General features: G+C 46.0%; 1 protein-coding gene across 2 annotated transcripts in view; it reads left to right on the forward strand.

Moving 5' to 3' along the window:
* The window catches only part of LOC115478588, a 119700-nt gene that overhangs the window by 55158 nt on the left and 48650 nt on the right, over window positions 1-15892 (forward strand). For both annotated transcript variants that reach the window (XM_030216061.1, XM_030216060.1), the window contains 7 exons: window positions 1033-1241; window positions 3101-3179; window positions 6289-6456; window positions 7828-7941; window positions 10543-10806; window positions 13667-13813; window positions 14186-14358. In XM_030216061.1, the coding sequence (XP_030071921.1) occupies window positions 1033-1241; window positions 3101-3179; window positions 6289-6456; window positions 7828-7941; window positions 10543-10806; window positions 13667-13813; window positions 14186-14358 (1154 nt within the window). The remainder of the gene's footprint in view (window positions 1-1032; window positions 1242-3100; window positions 3180-6288; window positions 6457-7827; window positions 7942-10542; window positions 10807-13666; window positions 13814-14185; window positions 14359-15892) is intronic.

Raw genomic sequence — 15892 nt, forward strand, 5'->3', positions numbered from 1 at the left:
AAGTTGGTATGATCTGGAATAACATAGGGCAATATTTGCTCATAATGTATAAAAAGTGGGAGTACGACCAAGGATACCAGAAACTGGAGGATGTTCTTAAATAAAAAACTTTATTGAAGGTTTGAAGACTCGACACAACATCGTGTGTCGGCCGTCAGGCCTGCATCAGGAGTCTGCTGTGCAAAGTGCTGCAGAGCAATGATGATGGAAATCCTCTGAAGATCTTACAGCAGTCTCTTGCATGGAGAATTGCTGAATAGCAATGAGGTTGGTTCTTCAAAAATGACGTAGTAGTCTTTAAAAAGACTGTTTAAAAAAGTCCGTCAAAGGCGCTGCACGCACTATTAGTAATGCAGATGAAAAAATTGTGTCCTGAAGGAACTGCACTATAAACAAGTATAAACAAAACCGCCAAAGATCACGAAAGAGAACATCGCTAAACCGGACTTTTTTAAACAGTCTTTTTAAAGACTACTATGTCATTTTTGAAGAACCAACCTCATTGCTATTCAGCAATTCTCCATGCAAGAGACTGCTGTAAGATCTTCAGAGGATTTCCATCATCATTGCTCTGCAGCACTTTGCACAGCAGACTCCTCATGCAGGCCTGACGGCCGAAACACGACGTTGTGTCGAGTCTTCAAACCTTCAATAAAGTTTTTTATTTAAGAACATCCTCCAGTTTCTGGTATCCTTGGTCGTACTCCCACTTTTTATACATTGTTGTTTTTACCGTGGGGCGTTTGAGTTCTCCGTTTGCTGGCGGATCTTCTCTCCAACATTTGCTTATAAAACAGATGATGGATGCATGAAAGAGCCTCCCAGTAGGAGTGGTAAAGGTACATAAGTGCTTGAGTTGAAGAAAGCCTGAGAGAGGCACAGAAAGCCCATAGCGGTAGAGAACAGAGAGTAAACCAGGGATCAGTTAGGGTCTGTGGAAGAGCAGCAGCAGCCTGGCAGTTTTTATCTTGTAGTCTATCTTTCTGTGATTGATTATTAATCTTTCCCTTCCCCTACTCCAAACTCTAAAAGGAATGTTCTTTGGAGATCCACACATTAATACGTTGGATGAAGTCACCTACACCTTCAATGGCCTGGGGGAATTTATTCTGCTGAATGTGAAGGATGAGAACAATTTGGTGATATTCAAACTCCAGGGCCGCACTGCGAGAGCGGGAAATGGAACTTCCTATGCCACAAACTTTGTGGGCTTGGCAGCCGCCGTTGACAATGGAACACAGGTAAAGGAATTGGTACTCAGCTTTCTATTTAGGAACCTAACAATAACACAAGGTCTCACCTCTAGACTGGAATTAGTTTTAGCTGAACTATTAAGATAATGACGTCTATGCAATAAAGCTCGTACTTAGACAGAAGCTTTACTGTACAAGCTGGTAAACGTGTTGCATGCACATGGTATTAACATGCGTGTTAACTAAAAAGGCTTCTGCACATACTTGTTACTGGTAGAGATCCCTCATGCAGCACAGGGAATAGTACCTCTTAGTGCACAAACTGCCGATTACCACTGGGTAAACACCATGTGGTAGAAAATAGAAAATATTTTGTACCGCGTGTTTTGGACACATGTCAAAAAATGGAATTACCACCTGGGGCACGCTGTGAGCGGGAGTTCCAATTTGACGCATGCTGGATGCGCATGGAGGGGCATAATCGAACGGGGCCGGCCATCTATAAGGGAGGCCATCTCTAATGACAGCCCCGTAAAGCGGCGTACCCGACCGTATTATCGAAACAAGATGGCCAGCCATCTTTCATTTTGATAATACGGTCGGGGCCGGCCAAGTCTCAACATTTGGCCACCCTTAGAAATTGCCGGCGTTAGAGATGGCCGCCATTGGTTTTCGCCGATAATGGAAACTAATGGCGGCCATCTCAAACCTGGCCGAATCCAAGCCATTTGGTCGTGGGAGGAGCCAGCATTTGTAGTGCACTGGTCCCCCTCACATGCCAAGACACCAACTGGGCACCCTAGAGGGCACTGCAGTGGACTTCAGAAATTGATCCCAGGTGCATAGCTCCCTTACCTTGGGTGCTGAGCCCCCCCCCCCCAACCAAAACCCACTATCTACAACTGTACAACACTACCATAACCCTTAAAGGGTAACGGGGGGCACCTAGATGTGGGTAAAGTGGGTTTTGGGTGGGTTTTGGAGGGCTCCCATTTACCACCACAAGTGTAAGAGGTAGGGGGGGATGGGCCTGCGTCCGCCTGCCTGAAGTGCACTGCAGTACCCACTAAAAACTGCTCCAGGGACCTGCATAGTGCTGTGATGGAGCTGGGTATGACATTTGAGACTGGCATAGAGGCTGACAAAAAAATGTTTTTACATTTTTTTTTGGGTGGGAGGGGGTTGGTGACCACTGGGGGAGTAAGGGGAGGTGATCCCTGATTCCCTCCAGTCATCATCTGGTCAGTTCGGGCACCTTTCAAGGCTTGGTCGTGATAAAAAATGGACCAAGTAAAGCCGGCCAAATGCTCGTCAGGGCCGGCCTTCTTTTTTTCCATTATCTGCCGAGGCTGACCATCTTTTAACCACGCCCCGCCCCGCCTTCGGTACACTGCCGACACGTCCCCTTGAACTTTGGCCAGCCCTGCAACAGAAAGCAGTTGAAGCCTGCCAAAATTGGCTTTTGATTATACCGATTTGGCCGGCCTTAGGAGAAGGCCGGTCATCTCCCGATTGTGTCAGAAGATGGCCGCCCTTCTCCTTTGAAAATAAGCAGGATAAGGCGCCTACGTACCTTAGTAAAAGGGCCCCTTACACTATTGGAAATTAAAAGTTAAACTGAGCCACTACTCTGCATCCTTCTAAAAATCAGCGAAATGAGCACAGATTCAGTTGATGTTGAATGCTTTCCATGAAGGTTCCCATTAAGTAACACAGATGATTCATCCTTGGATGTGCTGATCGCCTTCCCAAATATTGCTCCCCGTCCACTGTCTCCTCTCATGGGTGGTGACAAAGCAGGTGTGACAGGAGCACCTGTGAACAAGTCATACAGCGAGCAGCTAAAGCATGGTACAGTCTCGATTGTAGGTTTTACACTACTAAAGTTAATACATGTGATTTGATAGTTGTTTCAGGTTGAGTGGCAAATCGTCGGTGAGAACTCAAGTGCTGTTCAAATCAACGGGACTGCTTTTGATGTCACCGGTATGTCGTCACTTAAATCGCTGCTTAACTTCTGTTCTTCACTGCCACAATCTGAGGATAGCGTTTATAGGATGTCTGGGTCAGAAAACAGGTGTTTAGGTGATAAATCTCCTCGGGGGGGGGGGGGGGGAGAAGAAAATTTTATACATGTGCTCGTAAATCAGGACCAGAAAAAATCGGCTCTAAGCAGCGATGTTACTGCTCTTTATAGAACAGCGCTTAGAGCCCATTCTCACACTTACAGTTGAGTTGCTGGTATTTACGCCAGCTGAAACATGGTGTAAATGCTATTGTGAGGAGACTACCTTGAAACAGCACGTAGCGAAACATGGATCTATGTCGGTGATTACTAGTCTCCACCGCGTATCATGGAAAGTAGCTGATAAGCTAAGTATGACCTATGCATAATTGAAGCATTTGACCTGTGCATAACAGAAGGAAAATTAAGAATAAGAATGATTGTGAAAGTATGAAAATAATTGAAAAAATATATATATAAATATAAAAAATTGTAAGTCTAAGATGCTATGGGATTGATGAGGATTACGTATGCTTGGCTCATGAAGAAATATTTAGTCAATTAGGAGGTGGATGCGTTGATCTGACAGATCCTATTATGACTTTCTGATCATCTGGACCTGGTGATATAGAGGTTAAGTAGATTGAGAAGTTGAGCGTACGAAGAACGGTCGATTGAAAGCTCTCTTCACTATTTAAGTGCCTTATTGCTGTTGGTGCTCAACTCATGGCATTTCAGCGTGTAAATGGCGCTAGTCTATAAAACTACTCACAAATGTTCGGAACGCCCCAGACACACCCCTGCCCCTCCCCGGCCACACCCTCCTTTGAGTTGCGCGCCATGGGGGTCCTTTTACTAAGCTGCGGTAAGAGGTGGCCTGCAGTAGTGCAAGTGTGTCTTTTGGGCACGCGCTGGGCCATTTTTTTTACCGCATCTTGGAAAAAGGACCTTTTTTTAAGGGGCTGGAACAGAGACGTGTGCTAAAATTCAAACCAGTGTGTGTCCATTTTCACCCACCCATTGCCCTACCCATGCGGTAAATATGCAGCACGTGCCAATTGCTGTTTACCGCCGGGTAAGCGGCCTGCGGTAGAAAATTATTTTCTAGCACGGGATTTGGTGCGCACCAAATTCAGAATTACTGCCCTAGCCGGCCGCTAGTGTTGATTTGGCATGCGCTATTCATGCGTAGGACCTCCCGCACCTTTCTAAAAGGGCCCCAATGGGATTTAAGTGCTTGGGGCTATGGAATATGCACAAGCACATGCAAATTAATGCAATTATTAATTATTAAGTGCACGACCTAACAATCTTCCGAAAATTACTAAAAACCAACCTGTTCAAAAAGGCATACCACAATGATCCATCCTAAATACCAGATAACGAAACTCTACCAGAACCAGTGGCGTTCCTAGGGTGGCTGACACCCGGGGTGGATCGCCGATGCGCCCCCCCCCCGGGGTACAGCATGACCCCCCCCCCCCCCGGCGAAAGGACACCTCCCCCCCAGGTGCATTTTTACCTGCTGGGGGGTGGGGGTGTTGTGCACCTGTCAGCTTCGCTCGTTCCATGCTCCCTCTGCCCCGGAACAGGAAGTAACCTGATCCGGGGCAGAGGGAGCACGGAACGAGCGAAGCCGACAGGCGAGCGGCACCCCCCCCCCCAGCGGCGTGCACCCGGGGCGGACCGCACCCACCGCCCCCCCCCCCCTTGGTACACCACTGACCAGAACCAGAGAAAACCGAACACTCTATACCTGACTGCTTCAGTAACTCTATCACTAACGAATGTTAACGCACTACCACCTTATTTCTCACGCTGGACATGAACTGATTATCTAATTTACTCTATAATTTACTCTACCATTTATGAACTTAATGCAATACCACCTTGTATTTCTGATTCCGGAAATGGCGATCGCCTCTACGGCATACTATAAGCCACATTGAGCCTGCAAAAAGGTGGGGAAAATGTGGGATACAAATGCAACAAATAAATAAATTAATTAATTCATACTTGATAGCTCATTAAGGGGCCTTTTTATTAAGCCGTGGTAAAAAGTGGCCTGCGTTAGTGTGAGTGCGTGAAATTGCTACACTCTGGGCCATATCTTTACTTACTGTGGCTGGGAAAAAGACCTTTTTTTAACTGGGCTGTAAATGGCCGTGAGCTAAACTGAAAAGTAGCGCATGGCTATTTACTGCCTGAGCCCTTAACACCATCTATTTACTTGGCACTAAGGGATCATGCGCTACTTCTGCAGTAATCAGGCAGCGTACAGCAATGTGGCTGTGCTCTTCCAATTACCACCAGGAAGGCCCCCCCCCCAATGGTAGATAATAGAAAATGATTTTCTACCATGGGGAAACAGCGCGCACCAACTTCGAAACTACGCTACCCCTGCAGTAGGGTCGAGTTGGCGCACGCTACCTGTGCGTTAGCCCTACTGCAGCTTCGTAAAAGGGTCCCTGTGTTGCATCTTGGATCTGCGCTGAAATTTCGATGCCATATATAGAATCCAGGGGGTAAAGGACCACCTGACCCTCAGCCATAACAGGCTCTCTTGAAATTTCCGTGCTCCTCCTTCCACATGTACATTACGCCTTTTCTCTTACGTCTACTAAAATTAGTGTGTGGCCATTAATTCAAAAAAATAGAAAAAGCAGCCATTTTACCCATGTTGTAGAAATGGCCTTAGCACGCGGGAATGACCCACGTAAGGACACACTAAGGCCACTCTTTACCACAGTTTGGTAAAAGGGCCACTGAATTGAAGAATTGCTATCTTCCTTTTTTCGACAAAGATGTTACTTTTTTTTACTGTTTCTCTATTGAGTGAATAAAGTTACTTTCTTATCCCTCCACCAGAGAGCATAGTAAGTAAGCAAACATGCATGGCCTGCTATGCGTACCCCCCTCCCCCCCCCCCCCAAAAAAATGCACTCCATTACAAAGAAAGTGTGAAATCACTGCAAATTAGTAAATTCAGCATCTCATAATGATGTTCTTAAGGATCTCATTTCTTGTGTTATTGATTAATGGACGGTTGTTTCATACAATAATGCATTTTATTGTTTTATTTCGGTGAAGATAATGCCACGTACATTGGCAAAGTTATGCTGCAGAAAACAGAGAATAATGAAATCCAAGCTTCGTTTGATGGTGGGATTTCTCTGACCGTCTCTGCCAGGACGGGAGCCTTGAACTTCGTTGTTTCTTTGAGTTCATCCTATCAAAACCGGACAGAAGGGCTGATGGGTAAGAAGCCGCAGAGAAAGCGTCAAAGAGTGTGTGTGTGGGGGGGGGGGGAACGGGGGTCCCTTAAATTTAGCTTTATCCTTATCAAAGTCAGGCCGGTCGGGATTACCCAGAGGAGGTCCTACAGAGCAGAGTCCTCTGACAAGTATGGTAGAGGCCGACTGAAACTTGGCTGGTGGAGGTCCCCAACCCCGCCAGTAGAAGCCTTGTCCAGCGCCAATCTCCAGCGCCACCGCATTGCCTGCCCTGCTCTGTCTTCCCCTCACGTCCTGCACACTCCTTTTAGTGAAATTGAGCATGCTCAGTTTCACTAAAAGGAGCACGATGGACGTGCAAAACCAGGGGCCAAGAGGAAATTTGGGGGGGGGGGCCCCAGGCCCCCGTGGCCCCATGTAGCTACGCCACTGATTCAAACCTCCTCTTTACGACTCTGTGGCCCTGCACTAGCCTCATTGTCTCAGTGCTTCAGTTTTCAGTTACATGATAAAATGACTGTTCCATTCACTGCAAAGTCTGCTCCAGTATCCACCCCAGAAATAAATTATTTATTATTTATTGTGAACATTTATATCCCACATAATCCCACCAAGGCAGGCTCTATGTGGCTTACAATGTTGTAGGAGAGGTACAATATAACAATTCGTATGCAAGGCAGAGTGGAGAGTAGAGGAGGGGAAGAGAGGGGGTCAACAGGGGAGAGGAGTGAGGGAATGCAGGGGATCAAGCAGGAGTGGAGTAAGAACAATCACAAAGGTAAGTCTTTAGAGATTTCTTGAACAGACTGTGTTCGGCTGTCAGATCAGATGCAAAGACCCCCCACGCCCACTTTAAAGCAAACTTGGAGGGGTTCTGTTTCATGGGTAAAATTATATTAATCTGTTTATTATTTACGCTAATGCTACTACAGGGGTCGGTTTGAGCCTCTCAGAAACCGGGGGGGGGGGGGGGGGGGTTCCTGCTGCCTGTAGTGGGGGTCCTGCTGCCTGTAAAAAGGTGAAGCCAAAGAACAGCAGAAGTGTCCTAAAAATGAGAAGAAGGTGGCAGGCCAGTTGGTTCCAAAACAGTTGGTTTATTGACCTGCTTCCTTACTTTGGCACTTCGTTCGTCAGCACTTCGGACGCTGTATCTTTGGAGGTTTTTGCTCTCGCGTTTGAATTTTTCTCATCTGTGGCTGAAATAATTTATTTGACTCCTGAAGCAGACACAGGACTGCGTCGAGTCATTTTATTGTTTTTCTAAATAGACCACCTGTTTTGCCCCCCTTCTCATTTTTGTTGCCTGTAGAAAGATAAAATTTAAATTCATTAATGTGTTTAATTGCCGCTTAGCTGTCACTTGTCGGGGAGTTAAATCTTTTCCCTTTCTTTCGAGGTATCTATAATGATGATAAAAGAGACGATCTCATGGCAGCGAATGGAACACCGCTGGAGTTTGATGGAGAAAAACTGCCCAATGACACCCAGATATTTGACATGGGAATGACATGTAGGCCGACCTTCTTCATTCATTTTGCTCTCTTGTTCATCACTGTCCTGATTTTAGGGGAAGAAAGTGTGGGAGAATATTTCATTTCTATTCCTAAAATGTATTTTTGATTTGCTCTGCAGACTGTCTCCCCATGCTATATACATTAGGAAGTGTAAACTTACATGAAGATAAATGTAAGTTATAGGCATCCCAGAGCAGTGAGGAGTGGCAGACAGTTACACATGAAACCCAACGACTCTCTTCCATCTCTCCTTCCCGAATAGGAAAAGCCCGTTACTACCGTGTAGCTCATGTAAATAAAAGCAGCGCAGATCTGGGGCCTGTTCCTCTTCTACTGTTCATCATGTCTTGGAAATAAGATTAGGGCTTCAGAAGACCAGTGCAGAGGAATGGATTCTGAGCTTCGAGAGCCTGGAGTCTGATGTCAGAGCTTTGTCCATCTCAGACGTCTGTATTTCTACAGCAGATAAAGTTGCAGGCTAAGAAATGAAAGTAAATCTCCTCCCTGTCAGAGTAAAAGCAGAGGTGAAGAATCAGTGGGTCGGCTGCTGCATTGAGGGGCCCTTTTACTAAGCAGCAGTCCAGGTAGCACACACCAAGTCAGCACTACCGCCGGGCAGGGGCGTAACTACCTGGGGCCACAAGGACCTGGGCCCCCCCAGATTTGGCCCTAGTCCCCGCCGACCCTTTCGACCCCCCCTTCCTGTCGCCGCTAACCCTCCTTCACCGCTGCCATCGGGTATCTGTGCTGGCGGGGGTCCCCAACCCTCGCCAGCCAAAGTCCTCTTCAGCCGGTCTCCGGGCCGGCACATGTCCTGCACGTTCAACGTGCAGGACGTCAGGACGACTCACACAGAAGAAACTAAATCCTAGGCTTCCACATCAGCTGCAGCAGTGTGCCGGCCTGGAGACCGGCTGAAGACGACTTTGGCTGGCGAGGGTTGGGGACCCCCCGCCAGCACAGATACCTGACGGCAGCGGCGGGGGACTCGGGGGAAGGTTGGTAGCGGTGGGAAGGGAGGGTCAAAAAGGGAGGGGTGCCGGGGGGAGGTCAAAGGTGGCGGGGGGGGGGGGGGTCCCTGGCACCAGGGGGGCTAAAATGTACCCCCTCACCCCGGGCTCTGGCCCCCCTCCCGCCGAAGCCTGGCTACGCCCCTGCCGCCGGGGCAACGCTGGCACCCTGCGGTAATTCTGAGGTCGGCACATGCTGTTTCCCGGGGTAGATAATGATTTTTTATTTTCTACTGCGGGAGGCGTTCCTGGCGGTAATTGGCAGTGTGGCCACATTGGCACGTGCTGCATAATTACCATGTGTGTAGCGCATGAGCCCGTGCCGTTAGGTCATTGGTGACAGTAAGAGCTCAAGCTCTAAATAACTGCACACTACTTTTAATTTTTACGCATGGTCATTTACTGCTCCCATTTAAAAAAGCCCTTTTTTTCTCAGCCGTGGTAAAAAGTGGCCCAGCGCACACCGATTTCACGCATCCACACTATCGCAGGCCACGTTTTACTGCAGCTGGATAAAAGGGCTCCTAAGTTCATTCTCCAGATATTTTAATGTGGATTTTTCAGGCAGCTTCTTCACTTAAGTTGGACCTTTATGTAGTCCTAAGTAATGAAGTTAATCCATTTAAGTTCAGAACACGATCCCCCTAATTCTATACATGGCGCTAATTGCACTCGAAAGCTCGGGCATGCGCCCAACTTGCACATCAAATTTAATTGAACAACAAGTCAATTAGTGCTGATAATTGGGTGCAAACAATCAATTATTGGCATTAATTAGCAACCATTGGAACTTACGTGCGCATCTTTATAGTTGGTATTCTAAAAAGGTGCGTTCATAAATTTTTACATGTGGATCTAGAAAGGGGGCCAGGCCATGGGAGGGACATGGGTGGGCCAGGGCAGGGCATTCCATGAATTTGTGCGCAGTGTTATAGAATACGGTAGATCTGCGCCTAATTTAGGCTCAAGGATGCACACCACATTTCAGTTGGTGTAAATTCTCGCAGTCAAAATGGGACGTGGATCCCGGCGCCAAATGCTATTCTATAAATGGCACCCAACTCAGATCACCATTTACAGAATAGTGCTGAATGCTCATTTTTTTATGTCGATTTTTCGGTGCTATACACAGAATCTAGCCCTATCTGTCCAGTCCTACTAAAATGAATAAAAATATCCAGATAGCACTCGTTATCCTCATAACCTTTGGCTCCATCCCACAGAATGTCTCTTGACCCCTCCTCCTTCATACATAAGGGTCGATATTCAAAGATACTTATCCAGGTAAGAGCGACTCCAGTGAGAGGCACATTCAGCAGGGTGGTCCGAGATGGGAGCTTGGGCAGAGCAGTGGGTTAACAGCGAGCAACCCAGATAATTATCTGGATAACCCAGGACAGCAGAAAGCTCTCCTGAGCCACTCTCCAGATAATCTATCAGGATGGAGATAGGATCATCTTTCCCTAACGAAGACCTAGTTAACCTGGTTTGTTCTATAACGCCTCCCAATTGCTCAGGAGCTCTGGAAACACTGTTGAATATTTAATGTTGATATAACTGGTTTTAATACACTCTCTTGTAATTCAGGGAAAACTACACCCAACAACAGCATTTTCCAATACAACGCCTCAGCTGGTGAATCGTGGTACACTTATAATAACAATAGCTTTGTACCCAAATTCTATGATGAGCTGCTCAGGACCACGGACAGCGCAATGGTTGGAAAAGCCAATGAAAGCTGCAGAGGGAATGAGGAATGCGTCTTCGACATTTTGAGCACTGGGGACTTTGCTGTGGGTGAAGCTACCCTGCAGAGCTCTGATTCCTTTAAAGTACAAATCAGCTCTATGGGTATGTCCGCTGCATCTTTATTTCAGGCTGTGGTCTTTTCCCGGTATGGCGTTACTTATGTACTTATGATAGAAGGTCTACAAGATAATGAGCGGAGTAGAGCGGACAGATGTGAAGCGTTTGTTTACACTTTCAAACAATAACAGAACCAGGGGACACAAGATGAAGCTAGAATATGGTAGATTTAAAACAAACAGGAGAAAGTTTTTCTTTACTCAGCGTGTAGTTGGGCTCTGGAACTCGTTGCCGGAGAATGTAGTGACAGCAGCTGGCCTTACGGAGTTTAAGGGGGGTTTGAACAGATTCCTGAAGGAAAAGTCCATTGAACATTATTAATTTTTTTTTTTTTTTTTGGGGGGGGGGGGGGGGTTGCCAGGTTCTTGAAGCCTGGATTGGCCGCTGTCGGAGACAGGATGCAGGGCTTCATGGACCCTGCTTATGTGCTAAGAACCAATTTATAGAAAACAAAGACTAATAAAGGCAATAAAGGCAAAATAACCATTTTGCAACAGACTTCAAGAGAACACCGGTTTCCTCTTAGTCTTTGGATGCTGCCCTGCAAAATATACATCACTGCCTTTTTTTATTGTCATAAACTGCCTGCAAGGTATTGAAGCAGTGTAGATTCAGGTACAGTAGGGTTTTTTTTTTTTCCAGAACCTGAGTTTGTACCTAAGGCAATGGAAAGTTAAGGGGTCCTTTTACTAAGGTGTGCTGAAAAATGGCTTGCGGTACTGTAGACGCGTGTCTTGGGCACGCGCAGAATCATTTTTTCAGCGCACCTGCAAAAAATGACTTTTTAAAATTTTTGCCAAAAATGGATGTGCGGCAAAATGAAAATTGCAGCGTGTCCATTTTGGGTCTGAGACCACCAGCCATTGACCTAACGGTAAAGTCTCACATAGTAACTGGGCGGTAAAAACCTTCACGCACCAAATGCCACTTGGCATGCGTAGGTGACGCACGCCAGAAAATTAAAAAAATATCTTTCGGGCACACGTAGTGGACATGGCACCAAAAATGAAAGTACCGCAAGGGCCATGCGGTAGCTCCATTTTGACGCATATAGATGCTTACCCAGCTTATTAATAGGGCCCATAAGTGACTTGCCCAGGATCACAAGGAGCTGCAGTGAGATTGAATCCTTGTCCCTCTGGTCCTCAGCTTGCTGCTCTAACCATTGGGCTACTCTTCCACTAATAATCTTGAAAGTAAACCAAATGGTTGTCCCATTCCCATATCATTGTCGGTGATCTTGCTTTGCAAAACTCCTCTCAAATGCCACAAAAGCCCATTGGGTAGGGGCAGAAAGCTCTGATTGTTTCTTTGGAATTCCTGCCATGATTTTGTTAAAAATGAGCAACTCTCTTATCTACACAGAGTTAAGCTCTGATACAAATGTTCTGTTTTGCATAAAACTTCATATTATATTTCTCTTGCAGTTATAAAAGACAGATCTTTGTTTGCAAGTGAATTTTATTGCAAGTGAATTTCACAAATTATTATGCATGTTTAAGTAGAGCTTCAAGAGGGGTGGAATGGCTGAAATTTAAAATAAATAAAAGCATCAGTTTGTCTCCATGAAAGGGATTGATATTTTGGAGGGGTGGGGGGGAGGCTGGCAGTTTCCAGTTTATTTTTAAGCAGGGCTGGGATCTGGCCCTGTCAGCCTTCATTCACAATGACCTGGGGATTTTATCCTCTTTTATATTCCCTCCCAACTCCCAGTGCCAGTCCTGGGGGGAGGGGGGGGAGGGGGGATATTCCGAGGCTCTTTCTAGAACCATGCATTCATGGGTTCCAAATCTAGACACCAAGTATTGCTTCTCTCTGGAGCAATTTCTCCAAATGGGCTATTTTTGCACATACCGTGACAGCAATCAACCTCACTCCTAAGCCAGGGTATGTGGAGTAGGATCTCAGTCATTCAAATTTATCCCTAATGCTCACTGTGGTACTTGGAATGTGCCAAAGAGAGTTTCCTTTTGGGGTTCATAAGATGTCACATGGATAGGCAATTTATCCAGGTGCGCTTGGGATGTCCCCTCCCTTCTGCAGCACCCGCAGCCTTAGCTGGCCCAAGGGACAGAAGACCTGACACAGGAGGTCCTCTACATGGCTTTGTAGATTACTTCCTCTGAGCCACAGGCCAACCCTGTTGTTGACTCCTTAGAGCACTGGTTTATAATAATTGATCTTTTCTTTGCATAACCATTTGGCTAATGGCAGATAGTTTTGAGATTATGAGTTTGCGATATAAGTCCAGTATAGTGACCACAACCTGTGCACCTGCCTGAAACTCACCTTAAGCACAGATCTGGAAAAGGCAACTAATTAAATAAAAAATCCACAAACTCAGTGCTAGGATAGGCAGGAAAAGAAATCACGAAGAGCAAAAAAGGTGCCGGTACTCAAATGCCAGGCCACCCTTCAGGAGTGGGGTGATCACTGAGGGACCCACCCCAAAATAGCCAGGCCCCCCGCAACCAGTCACAGAATCTATGACAAGGCAGAACTGGTGTGTAGAACCTGAGCATTTTCATTAAAACTTGGGGTCCATGGGTCAATTTTAGCAGACAATGGAAAAGGTGCCGGTACTCAGTACCCCCAAGTACCCCCGCAAAAAAAGCTCTGACGAAGAGACAAGAAAACGTAATAAAATAAGGAAAACAAGGAATTGAAATGACAGGGTAGAGAGAGATGGAGAACAGTTGTTTCTTTTGCTCAAGATGTGTATACTGTGTTACTGTGAAATACCAATGTTTAATTTTTGAAGGAATTGAGTTTTGTTCAAGCCTTTTGCTCTAGGAATATCAATAATTCTGAAGCCTAATCCCTTGTTGTCATATTCTTTCCTCAGAGAACTTCCCCCCAAATATCACAGGACCTTCTGTAATTAGCACAAGACTTAATGAACCAATCACAGTTCAGTATGTGGCAACTGATCCAAATAACGATACCATTGTTTTCTCATTGGATACAAACTCAAATGATATCAGAATAATAGGTAAGAATTATTAGATGAAGGCGCCATATTTAGTTATCAAAAATATTACAAGAGCTAAACTTATAATGTGCGGAGTTACCTATGCAGCACTGCGTACGCCTTGTAGCGCTATAGAAATGCTAAATAGTAGTAGTAGTAGTACTATGAGCGAGCCCTCAGTGCTGAGAAGTAAACCGGCGGCCATTTTGGAAAAGCACAATCTGGTAAGCTCAAAAAGAAATCAGATGTAGTCAAATAGTCCAATGTAGGCCATTATAATCCCTCAGATGTACTATATTGGCTGTTTAGAAATGATAAAACATTTTCTGATAGTGTTAGTCTGTTAAACATCGCTGCTGGCTCAACCAATTCTAGTTTCCTTTTGCTAAACAGGAAATGGAACATTAACTTGGCATCCAACGAGCTCCTCTCCGCTCCATGCTATCGTGAGAGCAAATGATTCCAAAGTTACACAAGAGTTGTTTCTTTCACTGATTCTTTGTAACTGCTCCAATAACGCTACCTGCCTATTCAACAGAACCACTGGAAACAACACGGACTTTGTGGTAAGACATCCCAGTACCCTTCATTTATTCCGGATCTCTTCTCTTCTAATGGCTTTACAATTCTGTTGCACTTTAAAGAAATTGTGAAGGGTTTCCCTAAATGTAATAAAATGGCTAGTTTGGTAGAAAAGCAATACAGAAGCTGGTGTCACAGAAACAGAAGCCTGCGTGGCCGCATTGCTGATCTGCAAGGGCAGGCTTCTACATGGAATGTTGCTAGTGGAATAGCAACATTAACATTCCATGTAGAATGTCAAATAGTAGCAACAGAATCTCAATAGTAGCAACATTCCATCTAGAATCTCCAATAGTAGCAACATTCCATGTTGTTGTTACATTTGTACCCCACGCTTTCCCACTCATAGCAGGCTCAATGCAGCTTACATATTGCATACAGGTACTTATTTGTACCTGGGGCAATGGAGAGTTAAGTGACTTGCCCAGAGTCACAAGGAGCTGCCGGTGCCTGCAGTGGGAATTGAACCCAGTTCCCCAGGACCAAAGTCCACCACTCTAACCACTAGGCCACTCAATGTGGCCGCACAGGCTTCTGTGAGTCTGACGTCCTGCACGTCAGACTCACAGAAGCAGAAGCCTGCGCGGCCGCATTGCTGATCTGCAAGGGCAGGCTTCTACATGGAATGTTGCTAGTGGAATAGCAACATTAACATTCCATGTAGAATCTCAAATAGTAGCAACAGAATCTCAATAGTAGCAACATTCCATCTAGAATCTCCAATAGTAACAACATTCCATCTAGAATCTCCAATAGTAGCAACATTCCATGTTGTTGTTACATTTGTACCCTGTGCTTTCCCACTCATAGCAGGCTCAATGTGGCTTACATATTGCATACAGGTACTTATTTGTACCTGGGGCAATGGAGGGTTAAGTGACTTGCCCAGAGTCACAAGGAGCTGCCTGTGCCTGCAGTGGGAATCGAACCCAGTTCCCCAGGCCCAAAGTCCACCACTCTAACCACTAGGCCACTCAATGTGGCTGCGCAGGCTTCTGTTTCCGTGAGTCTGACGTCCTGCACGTACGTCCTGCACATCAGACTCACAGAAGCAGAAGCCTGCGCGGCCGCATTGCTGATCTGCAAGGGCAGGCTTCTACATGGAATGTTGCTAGTGGAATAGCAACATTAACATTCCATGTAGAATGTCAAATAGTAGCAACAGAATCTCAATAGTAGCAACATTCCATCTAGAATCTCCAATAGTAGCAACATTCCATGTTGTTGTTACATTTGTACCCCACGCTTTCCCACTCATAGCAGGCTCAATGCAGCTTACATATTGCATACAGGTACTTATTTGTACCTGGGGCAATGGAGAGTTAAGTGACTTGCCCAGAGTCACAAGGAGCTGCCGGTGCCTGCAGTGGGAATTGAACCCAGTTCCCCAGGACCAAAGTCCACCACTCTAACCACTAGGCCACTCAATGTGGCCGCACAGGCTTCTGTGAGTCTGACGTCCTGCACGTCAGACTCACAGAAGCAGAAGCCTGCGCGGCCGCATTGCTGATCTGCAAG

Source organism: Microcaecilia unicolor, chromosome 10 (genome assembly GCF_901765095.1).
Source record: "Microcaecilia unicolor chromosome 10, aMicUni1.1, whole genome shotgun sequence".
Lineage (NCBI taxonomy): Eukaryota > Metazoa > Chordata > Amphibia > Gymnophiona > Siphonopidae > Microcaecilia > Microcaecilia unicolor.